Source organism: Ambystoma mexicanum, chromosome 1q (assembly GCF_040938575.1).
Source record: "Ambystoma mexicanum isolate Mex_15411 chromosome 1q, UKY_AmexF1_1, whole genome shotgun sequence".
Classification (NCBI taxonomy): domain Eukaryota; kingdom Metazoa; phylum Chordata; class Amphibia; order Caudata; family Ambystomatidae; genus Ambystoma; species Ambystoma mexicanum.
This window is the reverse complement of record NC_090922.1, coordinates 688,431,214-688,454,509: the sequence shown is the minus strand read 5'-3', so window position 1 is coordinate 688,454,509 and position 23,296 is coordinate 688,431,214. Positions and strand designations below refer to the sequence as shown.

Genomic DNA, 23,296 nt, shown 5'->3' with positions numbered 1-23,296 from the left:
ACCATCCACCCATGATTAGCACCAGGACAGCCAAACCCACTATTGAGCGTTCCCCCCAGGTTCCCCAATTAAATCTTTCCACTTCTATTATCCCCAGATTACTAATTGTAATATTGTTTTTTCTCAAATTCATTTTTATAACGTGTCTTTCTTTGTGATTCAATAAATATTCCACATCCGGATCTATTGGAAAAGTATCCCTTTGAAAAAAAATGATATTTTCCACTTGGCTTTCCCAAACATCATTTGTTACATGAAACAATGTTAACCCCCCAATTGACACAATTGTATCCTTTGGAACCTGTAAATAAAAAACATTATATTTCACCTGTTTAACCACGTATGTTCCATGGTTTAAATGTACTACCGTCATGTTCTTTAAACAGGTGCTGACCAACCATTTACCTCTGACCATCTTAGCCTGTGCCAGTTCTTCACTCCCCATATTGCTAATAATCACTTCACATCCTTCTGATATACTTGGTTCAGATTTCAAACCACAAATAGCATCTGTGGCATCAGGAAGAAACGGTTTACCTGGACACATATAATTTTGTTCTTTAAATTTGACACATGTTTCCAGGTTTGGTATTAAATAAACTTCAGGTTCCCATGACTGAAATGCCACCACTTCTGGAGTCTTAATCTTAATAAATGTGTCCTCTTGCCAAAATCCCACGTTGTGTACCCACTTCGTTTGATAAATAAGTTCAGGAGTTACATATGGGATGCATAGCAAAAATCCGATCTCTAGTCTTTCCAAGTCCACGTATAATGGCATTGCATTACCCATTTCAAATGCAATTTTTACCTCTATCATTTCAATTTCCCTCCTGGTCAATCTTTCTATCATTTGACGAATAATATCCTGCGAAACAAAATACAAGGGGATATGTCCTTGAATCAATTGTGAAACTGCAGTTTGAACTTCTCTCATAAAATTTGTTAATAGTCTATCAACAGGACTCATTATGTTCAATATTTCATTTAAAGTTCTGTCATGCTTAAGTATTATTTTAGTTGCCCGTTGCATCAATTGTTGAAACTTGCTTGTTCATTTAGAATGATTGCAGTTTCATTTATGAATCTTACTTGTTCATCCAGTCCCCCTCTAATCCCATCTAATGTTTTTTGTATTATTTCTAGGTCAATACTCAGTTGTTGCGCTTTAGTACTCAGTGTTCCTACCGAAATAGAATTGGCTGTTGATATTGTGGTACCTATTATGGCTCCAACTATAGCCATTACCAATGATATCGCGAGCATCACCGCACCTCTCTTTCCTCTCCTCTTCTTAATGTCTGCTGAATTCACAAATGTTTTCTCCAACTGCATTAATATATCTCTTATTGACTGCTTAGCGTCCTCTTTTCTTATTTCCAGCCACTCTTTAGTCTGTTCAATCTTAATTCCGGTATTGTTCAAATGTTTTTCAATCAAAATCTCAGGATTCAATGGTATGTAGATATTTTGGAAAATCATCCTTCTATCACTCATGATGAATCCTGGTGCTTCTTCCACCGCGATACCAGATGCTGGTCCAGGTTCAATGACAACCTGTGCTTCTGAATTCTTGAAGATCCCTCCAAATATCATCATCATTAACCATATCATTGGTATCATCTTCAATGCTGATCGCTTTGCAGCCTTGGTCTTCACCCCTCTTTGGGGCTTTCCCGGAATCCGTCCACGTGGGCTCCAGGACTCCATCGTCTCCCGTGGCCTCTGATCCCGGAACCTCCAACCCAATAATGTTAATTTTCTAAATCAAATAGAAAAGAAACAAATTAAGTACATAGCACAATACTAACTTCACCCTTTTGCCAAAAATAAAACATGCTTGGTAAAAACATTTCTTTTTTTTTTTCTTCTGAAATTAAACACAAGTTAACAAGAAAACAAGCATATATAAAACAGCATTCAATATTTAATACATTTTCTCTCTGCACACCAACCATGAGCTTCCATTATATTTATTTATTTATTTATTTATTTACTTACTTATTTTATATTATATATATTTACATATATTACAGTGTTTATGTGCCATTATAAAAATCAACTTTTAAACTTCTCTGTCACTGCCTCCTGATTGTACCCATTTATTTTCTTTTTTTGTGTTCAAGGGACTTTATCTGTTTCTACATGCTCAAGCTGCCTGATCTCATGTCTGGGATGGCATGGTTTGATTTGATTTACATGGACGAACTGCTCTATTGCCGTTTCACCTTCATTTTTCAAAATTTTATAAACTACAGGAGAGACCTTATCTATAATTCGAAATGGCCCCTGCCAGGCTGCTAGAAATTTAGAATTTTTCGGTTTACTTTTTCAAAAACGAAACTTGTACACCTGATCCCCAGCACTGTATTCTCTCACTGATGTTCTTTTATCATAGTATGTTTTAGCACTGTCAGCAGCCCTTTCCAGATTTCTCTGCACAAAAGCAAATGCATGTTGCAAATGCTTCCTCAGTTCCTCATGAACTGTGGATGCACTCACAACTGTCTGCTCATGTGTTCTGTATAGTAGGTGTTGTGGTAATACAATTTTCCTACCTGTCAAGACCTCATGGGGGCTAACACCTGTTGCTTTGGCAGGAGTTCATCTGATTGCCATCAAAACCAACGGTAAACGTAAATCCCAGCTGGAACCTGCTTCTGCCACGAATTTCTTTAAAATATCCACAACAGACCTATTGCTCCGTTCAACTCCACCTGAAGAGGCCGCCCGATATGCAATATGTAGTTTTCTTTTCACACCCAGTATTTGCCATACCTTACTCATTAGAGTACTTGTGAAATGACTTCCTCTGTCTGACTCAATTCTTTGTGGCAACCCAAACCTTGAGAACACATGGTTCACCAGCAATGTGGCTGCGGTTTGCGCACTACAATCTGGTGCAGGAATGAATTCAATCCACTTTGACATCAAACATACCACACTTAAAATATAACGGTTTCCTCTGCTCGACCTTTTTAAAGGCCCTACATAGTCTATTTGCAAATCTGACCATGGAAGAGTTAGGCCTCTTTTCATTAATGGGGCTCTATGCATTGGTGAAGCAGGTTTAAATTGGGCGCATACTAGACATCCTCAAGTATATAATTCCACATCTTGGGACATATGTGGCCAGTAAGCATAATCTTTTAGTATTTCTAATGTTTTTTGTGAACCTCTATGGCCTGCAGTTGTGGCATCATGTGCATGGTGTAGCATTAGCCCTCTGAATGAAAGGGGTACCACCCACTGTATTTGTCCTGTTATGGACTCTCTAATCATGAGTCCATCCTGTAATCTAATTCGTGTTTTGTTCTTTAATAGCACCCTCAACTCTTCTTTTCCCATACAATCAGTTTCTGTTAAAGGATTTTGTTCAGGATCTATCAAATGATTATAATAGATTCCCAAAATTCGATCATTCTTTTGTGCCTCAATCAAATCTTGGTCTGGCGTGTCATGACTCCACTGTACCACTGGTTGATCTACCTCCTTTGGTGCTTTAGATCGTGTTACTGCATCAATTTGTATTTCACCCATTAAATAATCAATAGGTAGCAATTCTCCCATCACAGCCCCAATCTTAGCCAGGTGGTCTGCCTTATCATTTCCCTCCTTATCCTCTCCTGGTGTTTTTAAATGCCCACAAATCTTTCTCCAGTATATTGTTAAATTATTCTCTGACACCAATTTGTCTATGGCTTGTATCATTTTTCAATGTTTAAGTGGCTTTTTGTTGTATGTAACCATGCCTCTTGCTTTCCAACCAGGCAAATACTCCACAAAGCTATTCCGTGCATAGTCAAAATCAGTCACCAGGACAATTTCACTGAACTTTTTATCAACTGCAGTAGCAATTGCTTTATAAATGGCTGCCAATTCCGCCACCTGACTGCTCCTAGCTCCAATCCTCATCCCTATACTGGGGACGCCTTCACATTTCAACCAGACATTTCCTATTCCTGCCACTAATTGTTTATTACTGTCATTTTCAATGTGAAAAGCACAACCATCCACATATACAGTTGGCAAATCCTTGCATGTTGTTTCATCAAAAGCTTTGTGTGGTGATTGTTCAAATTCCTGCAAACTAGTTTCCACTTCCATTACATTTGGTATTTGTTCAGCTGCGCAGTCATGTAAATCAGCTTACCCTTGAGCAATTGGATTCTTTTTATTCTGTCCATATCTCACTTCTACAGGAAAACCTTGTAATGCCAGCGTCCATGAAGTGATTCTGGACTGCGCTAGATTACCTGAACTAATTCTTTTACTCCCTAAGAATTGCAAAGGTTTTTTCTGTAGTGTTCAAACTAGAGATTCTCCTATGACCCGACAGTTCAGCACCGTATATTGCTACCCCCACGGTCTCCATTGTTTATATTTCCAGGGACGATTTGACATTATTATTCCCATTCTTCTAAGTGAAGTTCAGAATGTCTGTGCATCTTTGAGGCAGGGTTAGAGTTGCCTGGTCAATGTGCTTACCCCATTCGCCATTATTAGAGAATCTAAATCTCAGGTAATCAAACGTCTTAACTTCATCAATCATAATGCCTCCTATATGCCACATCACATCAGTTTGGTTTCACTTAGGTTAATAGTTAAACTCTTTGTATCGCAAAACCTGAAACACTGGCCTGATAATCTTGTAAGGCCACTGGATGTTCGAGATATCAATACTGCATCACATCATCTGTGATCATCAGGGTACTGATTTGTTTCCCTCCTAGCTAAGGTGAATCAGCAAGATCAGAAGGTAGGTGGTCTACGTCGTCACTGAAATAGATGGAGAACAGTGTGTGAGCCAGAACACACTCCTGGCTCAAACCCTTCACCACTGGCAACTCTCTGGTGCACGTCCCTCTGCTCCCATACCTAACTGTTGAAGTATTGATATAGTACAGCTGCAAAAATTCTCTAAATAATGTACTGGGTATATTCTTACTTTGTATTGATTTCCACAGTTCGGAACAGGGGATGCCATTGAAGGCCGTCTTGAGGTATATAAAGAGTAGATAAATACAGCATACCGGAGGCCAAAACAACACATTTCTATAATAAATCACCAAGTCTGAAAGCCTGATCAGGGTTGCTGACACCTTACCTAAATCCTGCTTGCGAATCGCTGATACAATTGGATTCCTCAGCCCATACCTCCAATCTAGTAAGGACAAGCTTGCCAAATGTCTTGCCAGTGGCGTTGAGCAGGGAGATAGAGCGATAATTGCTTGAATTATTTCGGCCACCTTCTTGTATATGGGGCCAATCTCAGCCTGCATCCAAGTGGCAGGCACGCTGTTGTTCTAAGAGAATGAATTAAATACAGGCTGGAGATAGACAGCCTAGACTTCAGCTTCTAGTTTATAGACATCCACCAGACTTCTGTCTGGTCTGAGTGCTTTGGGAAGCTAATTAATCAACCACTTCCCTAAATGAAAACACCATCAACTAGCTGGTTATTAGATGAATTTACTAGAATGCTGTTTTAGATGCCCACATGTCTTCTGGGTAGATATGAGGTGTAGGTGTGGACCTTTAGCTCCGCCCCTTTACCCACATTAGGCCCACCACTAAAATTAGTAAGTGCGCCTTTTGTCCATAAAGCAAGTTTATTGTACAACGTCCTAAGGGGGCTTAGAGGACATCTCAGAGTCAAACTAACCCTTGTCTCTCTGAACCACACAAAGAACACACATTATATACAATTTGCAACAGTTAATACACTGCCCCAGATAGTGTTACAAAGTCATCCCCTCAAACATGATTGGTTGTCCTACACAGAGAAATCTAAAACCCATACAGTTCATTGGACACAGACATTATAACACAATCCCCTTCAACACACCCCTTCCAAGGACCTCTCCATATTTGGTGGCAGCCTTGCCTCTTAGTTACACAACAACAGAATTCCTATCAATGACGCACACAGACCTACCCCAAAAATACCAAAGCACATGAAGACGAGAGAAAGACATGTTGATTCCCTTTTGACCTATTCATGTTTGCTAATTGCATTCCCCAGACCTGTCCAGTGTCCGATTTTTATGACTTCTACGTTGCTGACTTTTTTCTATTCACATGAGTTCCCCCCACTCTCTTACAATACAATCGTTCTCCTAAAATGTATTACTACTGGTCTCGATAAGTGCCCAAGAAGAAGCCATCTGCTTCAAACAACCCCATGAATTCGCAAGATGCCTATCTCTTACAAGAATGAGCTCTCTAGTTCGCCAGAGATCATATCTTCCCTTGCCCTCCAGCACTTGAGCCATCTGCAAACTGACGGCAGCTACCCCATTGATCAACTTGAAAATCATGTTTCCCAACTGCTGATGAAGCCTTTGCAAACCTTTGCCATTATGGCAAAAACACCCTTCTGATTAATCCACAATGCAGAGATCTATGATATACAGAGCAATCCCACCTCATACATTTCATCTCTTTTACTAAATTTGAAAAACATTTCCCATACATGTATACCATTATGTGTGCATTTTATACCTATTATGATCTCCTATGATGAGCGCCATTCATACAGCTAAACTCCATGTGCACATATTGATTGCCTGCTTTACCTTAGTGGGGTGGGGCCCTCTGTGTGACAAAGTTTCATTGTTATGTTTCTGCGCGCATGCAAATCTGCAAATGGATTGCCTCTACACAAAATAACACAAAGTAACCTAAATATAACACTTATCCCATTTACCTTAAATATTGTAATAGTTTTAGCAATGTGTGAAAGTGACAGAAATGACGATGATGACATGTCCACCCCCCCTGTCAGTGGTATGGTGTGCGAAGTGTGAACTTTTCCAATTTCCCAACAGAGGTCTTTATTCCAAATAAATATGGCAATTAAGACTGGCTTAATTTTCGTTCAAATGAAAGCTTTATCTTGAACACTTATGTACTATTCAACCTATTGCGCTCAGTTTAAACCAAATGTAGCATTGAGAATTGAATTGACCGGCATATTGATCATTCTTCAGTGCAGTAGCTATTAACATTGAGATTTCATAAGTGTGTTTATAGCGTGTTTTAATTTGGTGTGACTTTTTCTATTTTTGCTAAATAGAGCTGATGTGCTAACCTGTCTTTTTCTTGACCCAAATGGGGAGGAAGATTGTGGGGAATCGATATTATTAAGTTGGTGTCCATGCCCACAAAAATAACTTTGTTAAATACATTTGAAAACTGTGTGCGCCTGATTTGGGCTGGGGGGGGAATTCCCCCGAATTAGATGTTCCCCAATTAAAACATCCTGCAATTTACAACAGGTGAAATAAAGTTTCAGTTCAGATCAATTAACAAATGAGAGCTGCACATTTCTGTCTTAGTAGTGCAGGTCTACATCCCACATGTGTTGGTGTAGCAGGTGTAACAATTGAAAACCTTAATGCACCTGCAGAAAGGTTTTGGTGTGTATAGGAGAGCATTCATTTGTTTACAATGGGCCTCATTACATGGTAGGAGGCCGCGGAATGAATGGTGCCAGTAAGGGACCGGCACCGTTCATTCCGGGCCACCGCATTACGAGGTCCGCAGTGGGTCCCACTCTGGACGCCTGGCCAGACCAGAAGTGCAGAGCGGGACCCGCTAGCAGACCAGGATGCTAACAACGGGCCCGTCATTAACAGGTCCGTTGGTAGCATCCTCCCCATTTCCATTGAGCCCTATGGGGGCTCAAATGGGAATGGGGATGTACCGGGCCTGGGTCTCGCGAAAGGGAATTACCGGCCCCTCCAAGGTCGGACTGGCCCAGTAAGTCCCCTTTTGCGGGACCCGGACTCAGTACCCGGTTTGGGGGTAGGCATGCCACTAAAAATGGCATGGCTACCTCCAAACTCGTGATGATGCATGATGTGTCCCAAACATAAGAAAAGGCATTTCAATGAAAGACTGAGATAGGCAAATTTAGATTGGCAATCATTAATGGCATAATGGCGAGAATTGGCCAATCTGCCCAATTGGAACTAATTAGATTCTCTACTCTGTCCATAACCTACCTACCCAAACACTCTTGGGATCTCTTATCCATCTCCACCTCTCTTTCAGCCACAAATAACATTGGCATACCATCAATTTATGATCACTCAAGTGTTTCCACCAAAGTCTCCTTTCCACACTTTGACCTTTCCTCACCACTTGCTTCACCTATCACTAAAATAAAATGTAACCTTCTGCAATTATCCCTTATTTCTCTGACCTACAGTTCTCACTCCTTCACAACCAATGCTTCTGCCACCAATACTGCCTTCTCCAGCTTCCAATCACCACTATGACTCATTCTCCTTCCACTTCCCACTGCTTACTTTAAACTCTCTGCCTCAGCATCCTCAGGCATGGGCCACCCCATTCATACACCCTCTCCGCACACACATCTGTCATCTGATTCAGAAATTGAGGCATGCCCACACACATGAGGACCTCCAAATCTGCCTCTCTGCCCTCAACTCTTTCAAGTCCACTCTTGATAGAGCGAAAAGGGAATTCTACCTAACCCTATTTGACTCTCACTCCAATCATTCTTGCCGGCTACAGGGCACCCTGAACTCATTCCTCACTCCACCTAAGTCAATCATTATCTGCTCCACTCTCACAGCTAATGACGTAGCTGAATACTTCGCTGCTCAATTTTCAAAAGTTAGAGAATTGCCCTTGACCTTCCCTTACACTTCCTCCAACATTTTACACTCTGCCTACTCTAGCATCATCCTCTGCCTCTATCTCCCACTTTAGTCACACTAATACTGACAAAGGGCCTCATTACGACCCAGGCGGTAAGGGGTTAACGGCGCCGTAAAAGGTGGCAGCGCCGTGAACCCCTTACCGCCTAATTACTAGGTCCCTTTGCGGGTCCCTACCTTAATGGCTGGTGTTACCAGCCGTTAAGAAACGGGCCCGCAAATGGACCTTGGAGGCAATTACGGTACCGCAATTTGTGGTACCGTAATTACCGCCTTCCCCATTCCCATTCCCATTGAGCCCTATGTGGCTAATAGCGCCATGGTTAACGCCTGGGTCGTAATGACCCCCAAAGTGTTATCTCTACTGATGAAGGCTAACCCCACTTTTGCCCCATTAGAACCTTTAGCTCACAGCTAGTCTAGCCTTCTGCCCCTTTAGTGACCTCTCATCTAGCTGAACTCTTCAACCTGTCTTACGACTCTGCTTGCTTACCCTCTGTTTACATAATAGCCACAGTAATCCCTCTGCTAAAAAATCTAGGAGCTGACCCGAACCTACCATTTTACTTTGGCCCTGTGTCTCTCCTTCCACACTACACTAAAATGCTTGAAAGAATTGTTTTCAACCATTTAACCAATTTCTAAGACAGCCAAAACCTTCGAGATACCCTACAAGCAGTGCTGTCATGATTCCTGCCCCTCATGTCCCCAGCCCTCCAAGATGTCAAGCTGGAGCCAGGCCACGATCACCTACATGGCCCTCAAGGGCCTTTCCATCCCTCCAAAGACCCACTTGGAGTCAGACATGGCGCTTGTGGCACCAGACTCACTCACTCCCATAGGATAACATTGATAATTGGACTTGTAGTGCATTGATGGGGACAAGATGGATGCCCCCACATATTTCGGTTCCCAGAACTGCATGTCTAGTCTTTTGGGTGTGGTTCAGCACAGAGACATCCTGGGATATCCAGAGACTATTTAAGCCACACCCAGGCTGAGAAACACGCTTTGCGTTTTCTGCACCTGCAGTGTGACACTCACTGTGTTTGGATCGTTCTCCAGTAGGCCTGCATCTTTCTTCTGCGCTCAGCTCCTGCAAGAACAAGAACACTGTTAGGAACAGCCTTACCTTGCGGCGCTTCTGCCCATCATTCAATGCTCCTTCTGTTCTGCGGGAATCTTCGGCGGTGTCATTCCCATCCCGGCACGCCGCTTCCTAAGGAAAAGGGAAAAGAAAAGAAAAAAGGCATTAGTAAGGATTCTGCAAATCTTCGCTTATTTTTAAATACTGTACGAGCTTCAAACGCTTACCCTAATCCCAGCCACTCTGGAGGACTCTGTCTCCGGAACTTCTCATCCACCTGCAAGAGGGAAAAGACACTCCAGGTTAGCGTGAAAACATCTAGAGGTGCCGCATACCGCGCTTACCCACCGCATTTGTTCTTCATAACCTGCATCCACGCTGAAAAAGTCGCGGCACCTAAAAGACACAGAAAAAGAACTCAGTTCAATGCAAATACGAAAGGGGTGCATCGCACATCGCGCTCTCACTCACCTTCAGCGCTACTCATCTCAGCAGCACGCCGCCATCCCCGGACGCCGGCCATCGGACTCTTGCCAGTGAAGTAACTAGGCAGCAACGAGCCCGCATCAATCAACGCGCCCCTGCAGTGAAAGCAGAACAGAGAGCACACTATCCAAAAAACAAGGTGAGCTGTGGATCAAAGGAAAGGGTTGGACCCCAGGGAAGAAGGGGTTCAAGCACACAGAGACAATAGGCAGTTAAACTCTACCAATCCTGTGTTTCAGGCCCAGTCTCCAGTCGAATAGCCTCCAGGGAACGGTTTGAGGTCGTAAGAGGTCAGAACAGGCTGGGTGACATCCCCGTGGATACCAGGTGAGCGTTACAGAACGCAAAGCCTCACATCAAAATCCACCTGGGTGTCATGGAAACGTCAGAAACCAACCAGTTAGCACACATGTCGGGGCAGCTACGTTTCAAAGTACATGCAGTCAGGCAGGAGACCAACACCCTGAGGAGAGAGCTGATAGTAGCCAAAGAATGCACTGATGATTTAAGCCGGCACCTTCTCCAGTCACAAGCAGGGCATGCACCATTGCCGGGAAGCGTGCCCTCAATGCCAGCGCCATCAACCAATCGCGTTCAGATAACCCTTCCTGGGGCAGTTCCCTTGGCCCCGCCCGAACGATTTACGGGGAATCCCAAGAGGTTTGCAACGTTCATGAACCAGTGCCTCCTGCACTTCCTTTGTAGGCTAGGGGCCCTTCCGAATGACCTATAACGGGTCGATTTTGTGCTACCCTACCTGAGTGGTAGCGCTGTGGACTGGTCTGTACCCTTTGTGGCCCAAGACGATCCTTCGCTGCATGACTTCAGGGGCTTTCAGCAGGAAGGAGATGGAAAAGCTGTTCGCCCGTCGTACTCAGGGGCAGGCATTAGACAACAAACTTCTGTCCCCAAGCCAAGGGAATCAAGACCTACTAACATACATAGCCACATTCAATAGACTCGTAGTTGAAGCAGAATGGCCAGTGGAGAAGAGAACCATGTTATTTCATCAGGGGTTGCGGGGGGAGCTCAAGGATGTTCTCACACAAGTAATGAACCCCCCAGACTGCTCAGAATTCATTGACCTTGTTGTTCAACTGGATCATAGGTTGCAGGACCGAAGAGCAGATCGAACCAGACCGGACCCTCGCCCTATGTATGTGCGTTCAAAAGACAATACTGCCCGAACAACGGAAGGTTCAGGAGAACCAATGCAAATTGGGGGGGTCAGATCCCCCTTGACTAAAGCGTAAAGGGATAAAAGGAGACAGCAGCAGTTATGTCTGTACTGTCGAAGGTCAGGTAATTTCCTTAAAGAGTGCCCCGTGAAGCCAACGAGGAGGACGGTAGGGGCCACGGACAAGGAAGATACCATCAAGGAATCGGAAAACTCCCCAACCTGGCAAGTGTAGGGGTCCACTTGTCGAGCGAAGAAAGTGAACTACAGACCTCCCATTTTGCACTATCTGTGGTCTTGATCAATCACCAACAACCATCTCAGATGCACGCAGTAAGAGCGTACATAGACAGTGGAGCCATTGGGAATTGCATCGACCAGGATCTTGCGGCAAAGATGGGGCTTCCGTTACGCCCTAAATCAACCACTGACACTGTTACCACAGTCGACGGCACGGAAATAGCTTTTGGTCCAGTATCCCAATGCACTGCAGATTTAACCCTTCTGTGCCAGGATGGACACCAAGAATCTATAGTTTTCGACCTCATTAAAGAACCACAGTTCTGGTTGATATTGGGAATGCCATGGTTGGTGGCTCTCAATCCTCGAATCAATTGGCGAGCAAAAGAATTGGCCTTTCCCGAGACTTGCGCCCACACATGTTATCGCCAAGAGAAACAACCAATAGACACCAGAACCTCCACACTTGCGACTCTGTCAATCGGCACCCTACCAAGTGAATACCAGGACTTTCAAGATGTCTTTCAGAAAGAACAGGCTAATACCCTGCCACCGCATAGACCATACGATTGCCAAATCGACCAGATACCTGGCGCACAAATCCCTCGTGGGTGAATTTACGCATTCACGTAACCAGAAAACCTGAAGGCCTATCTTGACCAATACCTGGCCAACTGGTTCATCCATCCCTCGAAGTCTCCAGCAGCCCGTCCTCTGTTCTTCATACCAAAAAAGGAGGGGGACTTGAGAACATGCATCGACTATCGCGCACTGAACCAGATTACCGTAAAAAATCGCTACCCCCTGCCACTGATCCCTGAATTGCTTGATCAAGTCAAAGATGCCCAAATCTACACAAAACTAGACCTGAGGGGGGCATATCACCTTGTTCGCGTAAAACAGGGGGACAAATGGAAAACCGCTTTTCGCACCAAATACGGCTTGTATGAATATCAAGTAATGCCCTTTGGCCTTTGCAACGCGCCTGCTGCATTTCAATACTTCATGAACGATGTCCTATGGGAATTGATTGATGTCTGTGCTCTAGTGTACATTGACGATATCCTAGTATATTCCACATCAAAGCAGGACCACATTAAACACGTCCAATCCGTATGGGAGAAACTCCGTCAACACCAGCTCTACGCCAAGCTCGAAAAGTGCTCATTCCACGTCTCCGAGGTGGAATTCCTGGGCTTTATTCTCAGCCCGAATGGAATCCGAAAGGATGTACACAAGGTAGATGCTATCCTTAACTGGCCATCCCCAAATTCATTCAAGGGGGTTAAAAGTATGCTGGGTTTTGCAAACTTCTACCGCCGGTTCATCCCAGGATTTTCGCAAATCGTGCATCCCATCACGTCATTACTAAGGAAAAGCAACAAAAAGTTCCAGTAGACAACAGAAGCCGAGGAGGCTTTCCAGGAACTCAAAGCAAGATTCACATGTGCCCCAATCTTACGCCACCCTAGCCCTGATCTCCCATACCTGGTGGAAACGGACACCTAAAGCATGGCTATGGGAGCCGTCCTCTCACAAAAGGACCCTGAAACGGGCCAGTTACACCCTGTTGCCTTCTGGTCGCATAAATTCACATCCCCTGTACTCAATTACGCTATCACAGACAAAGAACTCCTAGCCATTAAGTCAGCCTTTAAGGCATGGCAGCACCACCTCTTGGGCGCCAGACACACAATCACTGTATTAACTGACCACCGGAACCTCCAGTACCTAAAAATGGCAAAGGCCCAATCTTCACGACAACTACGTTGGGCTCTTTTTTTTGCTGAATATGACTACGTGATTACATTTAAACCAGGTGTGAAAAACGGGAAGGCCGATGCCCTTTCCCATGTGGGGGTGGAAGACCAAGGGTATCAGACCCCTGACCCAACAGCAATTATCCCGAGTGACAAGCTCCTAGGAATCACAGCAACCATAACTCAGAAAGAATTACATGAAGAAATCCAAAACCTGATGAGTCCGGAGCAATTACAAGCGTCGAGAGCAGAAGAAGAACATTACATGATAAAAGATTAGTTGCCCGACTTCAGGAATTGTTTATTCTTACCAAACCAAGAACTACGAGAACAAGTCATGTCCTGTTATCATGATTTCTTGATCGAGGGCCACCCCGGAATCACTTAAATCCTATCCAAGGTAAAACGAAATTATTGGTGGCCCAATTATTGGTGGCCCACGTGGCGTAAAGACATTATCCAATTCATCCTATCTTGTGGAGTGTGTGCTCAAAACAAGTCATCCAAGCAGAAACCGGCTGGGCTATTACAACCATTTGAAATCCCGTCAGCACCCTGGCACACGTTGTCCCTCGATTTTATTACTGATTTACCACCCAGTCAAGGGTTTAACACTATTCTTGTGTTCGTGGACCTATTTTCAAAAATGGCACATTTCATTCCTCTTAAGGGGCTCCCGAATGCTTCCACTCTGGCAAAGGTATTTCTTGAAGGCATCGTACGGCTCCATGGGTTTCCTTCAGTTTTGGTCTCAGACGGAGGTACTCAATTCGTATCTAACTTCTGGAGAAAATGCTGCTCTATGGCCCAGATCGACATCCGGCTATCCACTAGTCACCATCCCCAAACAGATTGTCAAACTGAGAGAACAAATCAGACGCTCGAGCAGTATCTGCATTGCATGTTACACCAAGCTGAAGGAAGCTGGTTCGACCTATTATGGATAGCTGAATATGCTTATAATAATTCCCTACACACCAGCACTGGGTAGACACCCTTTTATACCATGTATGGCAGGCACCCATGTACTTCTAAGATGGACGTTCCTACAACCCTGGAAATGCCAGCAGTCAAAACCTTGCACACAACCATTTCTCAAACCTTTAAAAGGGCAGCTGAACACCTACTTCAAGCTAAGAATGGCCAAAAGAAGTTTGCTGATCAACACTGAGCAAAGGCCCCCAACTACCAAGTGGGAGACAAAGTCTGGCTAGCGTCTAAACACGTGTCAATTAAAGGAACCCGAATTTTTCAACCAAGATACCTGGGTCCATTCACCGTCACCCCTGTGATAAATCCTGTGGCGGTCAGACTAGCTTTGCCGTCAAACATTGAGATTCATCCTGTGTTCCACGTGTCTCTCCTTAAACCTGTTCAACCTGGGTCCCGGGTAGCAATGCCACCACAGCCAGTAGTAGTCGCCGGGAGCCAGAATTCGAAGTCAAGGACATCCTAGATTCAAAGTACGTCAGATGCAAATTATACTACTTAGTAGACTGGAAGGGGTATGGTCCACAAGACAGGACATGGGAGCCTTGTGAGTACATCCATGCACCTCGCTTGCTTAGACGATTTCATCAAAACCATCCAACCAAACCAGGACCAGAAAGAAGAGCGACCTTGAGAGGGGCCTTTGGGGGGGGGGGGTGCTGTCATGATTCCTGTCCCTCATGTCCCCAGCCCTCCAAGATGTCAGGCTAGAGCCAGGCCATGATCACCTACATGGCCCTCAAGAGCCTCTCCATCCCTCCAAAGACCCACTTGGAGTCAAACTTGGCGCTTGTGGCACCAGACTCACTCACTCCCATAGGATAACATTGGGGATTGGACTTGTATTGCATTGATGGGGACAAGATGGATGCCCACCCATATTTTGGTTCCCAGAACTGCATGTGCGGTCTAGTCTTTTGGGTGTGGTTCAACCCAGAGACACCTGGGATATCCAGAGACTATTTAAACCACGCCCAGGCTGAGAAACACGTTTGCGTTTTCTGCACCTGCAGCGTGACACTCACTGTGTTCGGATCGGTCTCCAGTAGGCCTGCATCTTTCTTCTGCACTCTGATCCTGCAAGAACAAGAACACCGTTAGGAACAGCCTTACCTTGCGGCGCTTCTGCCCATCATTCATCGCTCCTTCTGCTCTGCGGGAATCTTCGGCTGTGTCATTCCCATCCCGGCACGCCGCTTCGTAAGGAAAAGGAAAATGAAAAGAAAAAAGGCATTAGTAATAGATTCTGCAAATCTTCGCTTTTTTTTAAATACTGTACGAGCTTCAAACGCTTACCATAATCCCAGCCACTCTGGGGGATCTCTGTCTCCGGAACTTCTCATCCATCTGCAAGAGGGAAAAGACACTCCAGTTTAGCGTGGAAACATCTAGAGGTGCTGCATACCGTGCTTACCCACCGCATTTGTTCTTCATAACCGGCATCAACGCTGAAAACGTCGCTGCACCTAAAAGACAGAGAAAAAGAACTCAGTTCAATGAAAATACGAAAGGGGTGCATCGAGCATCGTGCTCTCACTCACCTTCAGCGCTACTCATCTCAGCAGCACGCCGCCATGCCCGGACGCCAGCCATCATCTAAGGAAGGAAAGGAACAAAGTTAGAGAACTGTTCAAAAGACTCATTATACTTACCTGTCGGACTCTTGCCAGTGAAGTAACTAGGCAGCAAAGAGCCCGCATCAATCAACGCGCCCCTGTGCTGAAAGCAGGATGGAGAGCACAATATCCAAGAAAACAAGGGGAGCTGTGGATCAAACGGAAGGGTTGGACCCCGGGGAAAAAGGGGTTCAAGCACACAGAGACAATAGGGAGTTAAACTCTACCAATCCTGTGTTTCAGACCCAGTCTCCAGTCGAATAGCCTCCAGGGAAGGGTTCTGGGTTGTAAGAGGTTAGAACAGGCTGAGTGATGTCCCCGTGGATACCAGGTGAGCGTTACAGTGTTCAGCTCTTGTTTCTCCACAGAAACTTCTCTATCCTAATTCTCCTTGACCTGTATGTTGCCTTTGACAGTGTCAATCACTCTGATCTTCTTAATACTCTCTTTCTTCCAGTAATCTGCAATCAGGCACTAATTAGCCTGGATTAATCTGACCTTGACCTTGCACCTCGCCAATTCTCTAGCTCTTGGAGCAACAACACCTCTCAGCTCACTCTTCTAAATGTTGGTGTTCCGCAAGGGTCTGTCTTGGGTCTAATCGTCTTTACACTCAAAACCTCTGATCTTGGGGTACTACTCTCCTCCTTTGGGTACTCGTACCAACTCTTCCCAGACAACACCTAAATCGTTTTCTGTTTGCCTGAACTTCCCTCTGATATCTCTGTCAACATTTCAATCTGGTTCTCTGCCATTTAATATTTGATTGAGTTAAACTATTCCAACCCAGAGGTTCTCTTCTTCCCTGAAAAACGTCCTCTCCAATCTTTACCTCTGCCTATCCAGTTCCCAACCCACACTCGCCCCTACTCTTCTTCAGCTAGAAACCTTGATGTCATCTATGACACTTCTCACACTTTCTCTACTTTCATCTCCAAAACTAGAACAGCAGCTCACCTCAACCTCCTAAAATTAGGTAAATCAGGCACCTCCTTCAATCAAACACTGCCAAGCATCTCTTAACCATTCTTGCCTTCTCTAAACAGGACTACTCTGCGAGCATCCTCTTTGGTCTCCACAACTACGCTTTCTCTGTTCTCGACATGATCAGTAGCGTTGCTACCAGAACTCACTTTGAACTCCATCACTTCACAGCTACTTCCTCGTACCATCACCAGAGTGGATGGCTGATGATGCAAAACAGGGCCAGATTTTACGTTCTTCTCCTGGATCACAAATCTATCCATGGTAAGGAACCACTGTATCTATCCTCCTCTAGCCAACTCTACAACCCTTCTCGTAATCTCTGATCTGGTTCCTCGACTACTCTTGTGGCTCATCAGACTCCCTGTGCTTCCACTCGCTTCCGCTCCTTCTTTCTTCTTGCTCTACTTGCATGGAATTTTCTTCCACCAGACATCTGAGAAACAGTCCACATGGATCTGTTCAAAGCCTCACTAAAGGCCTACCTCCTCACCTCTGGCTAACCCTGTTAACCGACCTCTCATCTGCCTGCTAGCTAACATTTTTCCCTTGCCTCTGACCTGCTTCTGTCCATCACTTCCTATGCCTCCACTCTTCACCACTTCACCCATCATGGTCACATCTTGAGCACATCTGGCTGTACCGCCTACCTGCACTTAAAAATGTCCAATGTTCATTTTCCTTAATCTATGTATTGTCCCCGGTGACTGTTCCATTTTCTCCCCTCCATATCCCAGTCAGAATGTCCCTTAAATTCACCCCATGGTAAGAAGCTCACTGCTTCCAATCCAATTTAATTTCTCATCTATTGTATGTTATTTTGTGATCAAAAAGAGGATTGTTCCTCATGTATGAAATGTATTTTTTTTTAAATAGTTTGAAACCGATTGTCAAATTAGAATTGTCTATCCCAGTGTTTAAAGTGGCAGGCTGACACATTGATCTGAACTCTGCTTATTTTTAAATACCATGGTGTATCCAAGAAACATCCCAGGCTTGTTGGCGTATCAATTGCCCTTTTTTTAACAGTCCCCTGATTATTTGAGGAACAATCAGCTGTATCGTTGGAGAAACTTGTAATGTTGTATTGATTTCAATCTTGAATATAAAAGCAATTTTGATTTCATTTTACTCTAGGGCAGTTCAGATTGTATTTTTTATCAACTAGCACAAGAACAATTGTGTGCATTACGTCTGATGGCATTGTTTAGCTTGGCACAATTCTGAGGTGGGTGGATGGATTGGAGGGGAAATGTCATGTTTCCTGCAGCAAAAGTTGCTAAAAACACCTTGTTGTGGAGGGAGCATTTCTTTAAAGACTGCCACTTTTCTAATGTGTGAAAGTGCCCTTAGGCTTTCAGCAATTTGGAAAAAGGGTGTTTCAGTCTGCGAAATGCTATTTTTAGAAAGGGAAAACGTGTGCAGCGGTGGTGAACGGTGCCTAACAGGAGTGAAATTTGTGCTCTTGTTTCTTGAAATGAAAAAGCAGGGATCTGCCAGGAGAATCACTTCGCAATCCCTGTCTTGCATTCCCGGTGGTTAGTGAGGCCATTAGGCTGTAATCAGGCACATGTAAAAGCTGAGGATTTTTTGCCCCTACACCACATTCTTTCTTTGTTAGAATATGGTGCTTTTTGGGAAAGTGTTCCTCCTGGAAGCACGCTTTCCGATTTTTGTATGCGCTTCAGAATCAAGCCATCCGACAATATTTACGCTGCACATGTTTATAAATTCACCAGCAGCTTTTGACAATATAACGGGAGAGACACGTCAAAAATGAATGTCCCTACTATTTTCAATTTTTTTTAAGTGAATGATAAAACTAGGTCTGTCTTTCAACTGACCAACTGAATTATGTACATGAAAGTGAAGGAAAAGCCGAGTGTGAATGGACTGCATCTATGCAGGTACAACGCGTGCACAACTTGCATATCAAAGTTTATTGCTGAGCATGCTGTGTTTGGAATTAACAACTATAAACAGATCTTGTAATCTGGTGATCTTCTTTGTAATGTTCTCTATTTTTGCTTTTCAGGTTGGAATGAATTGCTCATCGCTTCATTTTCTCATCGCTCTGTGTCCGTGCAAGATGGCATTCTTCTTGCCACGGGGCTACACGTCCACCGGAGCAGTGCGCACAGTGCTGGTGTGGGGTCCATCTTTGACAGGTAGCTATCTTTGCTTTCTCCTGACCTACAGTTAAACACACTGTAAATAACTGAATGTTTCAAACAAAAAATTCAGCAGAGAGTCCTTGCTCAAGCAGACAAACAGAAATCCTGTGAAGGATCACAGACCAGGGTCTATAACAAGGCTTGCCAAGTTTCGGTTTTAACTTGAAAAGACAGAACAACAAGAAAAAGATCCTTCTCGGATAAAACCAAAAAACAATGTTTGTTCCTTGTGGCCCCGTAGAGCAGTGGTCTTCAAACTTTTTTGGCCTGGGCCCCCCCTGAGCAAAGTTTGGCCAGGCGGGGCCCCCCCAAAAATGTCAAATGGACAGTATGTGCAATCGCTATGAAATATTGAGCGCCGTCACTGCACCCTACTCCCAGCACAGTCCCTGGGCTCCCCCAAATGCTCCCATCACGGTTGCTGGGCTCCCTCATCCCACTCCTACCGAGTCCCTGGGCTCTTCCCACCCTGCTACCACTACTATCCCAGTGCTCCCGCCCATCCTGCTCCCACCACAGTTCCTGAGCTCCCCCCCCCCACATTCCCATCACAGTGCGAGGGCCAGTGGGATCTGTTTTTTTTTTAAGTGGAGCGGCATAAATATTTCCCATACAAATGCCATAGCGACCGAGCGCAGCAAGGGAGTCCGAACCAATCAAGCGAGGTTCGGGGGGTTTCCCCCCGTGAATTTTTTTAAAATAATGGGTTAAAATGTTGCATTTTACAGCATAGTTTAAAAGAAATGGGTAAAAAGCCAAACGGTTTGCAATTGGCGCTGGGGGGCCAAAGGGGAAAGCATGGTATTTTTGACTGGACATCTATGAGAGATATCCAGTAAAATAAATACCATCCCTGTCCCCTGGGCTCCACAGCGCCTCAGAAGGAGAGCTGATTTTGGCAGGTGGGCAGGGGGATTGTGCAACAAAGGCCTTTTTAAAATGCCTTTGTTGTACAACCCTCCTTCCCCACTCTACCCCCAATCCCCAAAATCAGCTCTTCGGACCAAAACAAACACACAGGGCCTCATTCCGAGGTTGGTGCTAGTCATGGCGCTATTAGCGCCATGACTAGCCCCAATACCGGTACCGCCACCGACTTGGTGGTATGGGATTTACTGGTCTATTACGACCTTTGCGGGACCGGTAAGTCCCCATTTGAAAAGCCATGCTCAATGGGAATGGGGAAGGCGCTAATAACGGTACTGTAAATTACGGTACCGTTATTAGCTCTGAAGTCCCTTTGCGGGTCCCGTTTGAGGGACCTCGGAATAGGGCCCAAAGGGATTACTGGCACTGGTGCCAGTAATCCCTTTGCGCCCACCTCGGAATGAGGCCCACACAGTTTAGCCAGCCCAGGAGCACTCCCACAGCTGGAAAAAGCAGCTGAGGGAGTGCTCAATGTTTCACTGGGCTGGCACCTCGGATCTTCCATAATGGGTGAGGGGGCCACTGGGAGGATATCCCTCGGCCATTATGGATGAGCTGCTAGGCTCAGACTGGCCTATAGGGCAATAGGACAATGCCCGTACTAAAAATGCAAGGAGCTAGTACAGTCCAATCAAAACGGCCCACTTTTTTGGCTAATGTGGGCCATTTTGAGTTACTTCACTATGCAGCTAGTAGTTTTGACCATTGTTGCTGAATAAATATTCTTTAACTATCACCATTTGCTTAAATTTTGACACAAAACACCCCCTTGGGTACTATTCAAATGGTCTGTGACTAAAGGAATGAATATCCATTTGCAACTGCAAGCCACTTTTTCATTGGTGTCCGAGTCAGTTTTATGGTCCAGTCCGACCGTGTGAACCACCCCTGGCCTTCTCCTCCAAACTCAAAAAAAAAATTTTTTTTTTTTTTACATTTCATGCTGCTGGGCTCTCGCGCCCCCCCTGGGATGCGGCCGCGCCCCCCTGAAGGGCGCGCCCCACAGTTTGAAGACCTCTGCCGTAGAGAGAGTGGGGGCTGGGAAGAAGCTTGGAGTGTCATCGGTCTGGGCTGGTACAAGAAAAGAGGAGCAAGAAGCATGGAGCGAGGGGAGATTTCTGGTGCTACTGCCTCTGCAAGCCATATGCACTGCAACTGCAAATAAAGTACATTGGGCCTGATTGACAAAGGGGGTCATTACGAGCCTGGAGGTAGCCATGCCCCTATTTGCGGCATGGCTACCCCCATTCCGTGTATCAGGTCCGGATTCCTGGAATGGGGAAATACTGAGCCATTCCGACCTTGGAAGCCCGATATTTCCCCATTCCAGGAACCCTTCCCCATTCCCATTCGAGCCCCCATAGGACACAATGGGAATGGGGAGCATGCTAACAACCGGCCCGTTAATGACGGGCCCGTTGTTAGCATGCTGGTCTGCTCGCGGGACCCGCTAAGGACGCCTGGTAAAACCAGGCGTCCTTAGCGGGTCCCGCAAGGAGAATTTGTAATGAAGCGGTAGGGGGTTAACGGGGCCAGCAGCTCTACCGGCCCCATTAACCCCCTTCAGCCAGGGTACATAATGACCCCCAAAGTGTTTTTTAATGGAGAAATCCTGTTGAAAACTTCTTTGGGAATCAGGCCCATTTTGTTTTGACAAAAACAAATATTCACAAGCACTCAGGTATTATTTTTAAGAATTCTGGTACGTTTTGAGCAATTTACTTTATATTTGGTGAGGTAAAAGCATTGCAACAACAACTGAAATGCTATCATAATTATTAAACATCGCTCCTGCATTCCAATACATATTACATTTTTCCAAAAAAGCAGTGTATCCCCTTTAATGCAGAATTCCCCCCAAATGCAGCATTCCCCCCACAGGTCAAGGGCTTTATTGGCACTATGGGACTGAATGCACAGAGGCACATGTTGCTAATGTATACATAGGTACGCTCTAACTGATGGCTAATCAAAGGAGAATGGCTGGGTTACATGAGAAACACAAGTTGTCAGATAAGAATTTCTAGAATGTAGGTGCCACCAAGTGAGACCATTTGCGAGTGGTGCCTGCATACATCACAACAATTTGATTAATTGGTGCGTAGAGATACTGGGACCATTCTAGAAAGATGGCGGGCAAGGTTAATGATTCACACTGTAGAGGCCGAAATGTGAGTTTAAATACCTTTTTACAAAATTATTAAATTTAAGACGGTCTTTGAAGGAAGATATTAGATAACTTTAATGCTATCGGATGTTCGAAATAACACCTGTTTACAATGAAGTTTAGGTGAATTTCCTCTTAAGACCGTGAGCAGTAGAGAGATAGGATAGCAAAGCACTGCCAATGAATTCTTCCGATCAGTCACAGCGGATGAAACACTTGCCAGTTGTTATTTGCCCTTTTTATGTATTCCAGAGGACAAATTAGTTGGAACTAGATTGGACCAAGCCAGTATAAGAACACTAGTAGTTACTTTAAATAATTTCAGACAGGCTATCTCGGGGACAGATGGCAGTGTCAAAATACACACAAGGGGAAGAGATCATATTTTAGAGAAATGTTCTTCAATAACAATTGGAGACATGTGCATACCTCTGCTTTCCAGAAGCTGCACCAAAAGCTAATTTGCCTGGAATATAGGTGTGTTTTATAGGCTATCTTTTGCACGCCCACAACCTTTTTGCTCCTTCTCTTCTCCACAGAGACTAAAGTGTGTGGATGTCTTGGTCTCAAATAAGCATGAGCGATATGGCTTGGGTAAAAGTCTGTCCCGTTGAATTGTTATAGCTTTAGCCAAAGTCAAACTTAGTGAGATATGGGGTCCAACTGGGTTGCATCTCGAAACTATATAAAAGCAGGCAAGTAGAAAATCAGGACAATCGATGGTTGGCATTTGAAGAGACAAGCGCAGCTCAGACGTGCTAGGGATGGGATTTGTAGGCTAGTTCGTTTTTTTTATTTTTTTACAAATTTTATTTATTCATTCATGAACACATACAGTTACACCAGCAGTAGTATCTAGCAGATATACTTCTCACCATTTTACTGTGCTCCCCTCTGGTATAATATCCAGCCCTCGTCCTGTGCATGAGGAATCCCCCCGTTCTCCCTTATTCCTCCCTAACCCTAACTTGTATGGCTTGGTCCTCCACCTCTAGGTG

General features: G+C 44.7%; 1 protein-coding gene across 1 annotated transcript in view; it reads left to right on the top strand.

The window, feature by feature from the left end:
• LOC138535309 (retinoic acid receptor RXR-gamma-like) overlaps positions 1-23,296 on the top strand; it is a 1,109,202-nt gene that overhangs the window by 1,014,222 nt on the left and 71,684 nt on the right. The window contains exon 8 of the mRNA XM_069641285.1: positions 19,066-19,198. Within this exon, the coding sequence (XP_069497386.1) occupies positions 19,066-19,198 (133 nt within the window). The remainder of the gene's footprint in view (positions 1-19,065; positions 19,199-23,296) is intronic.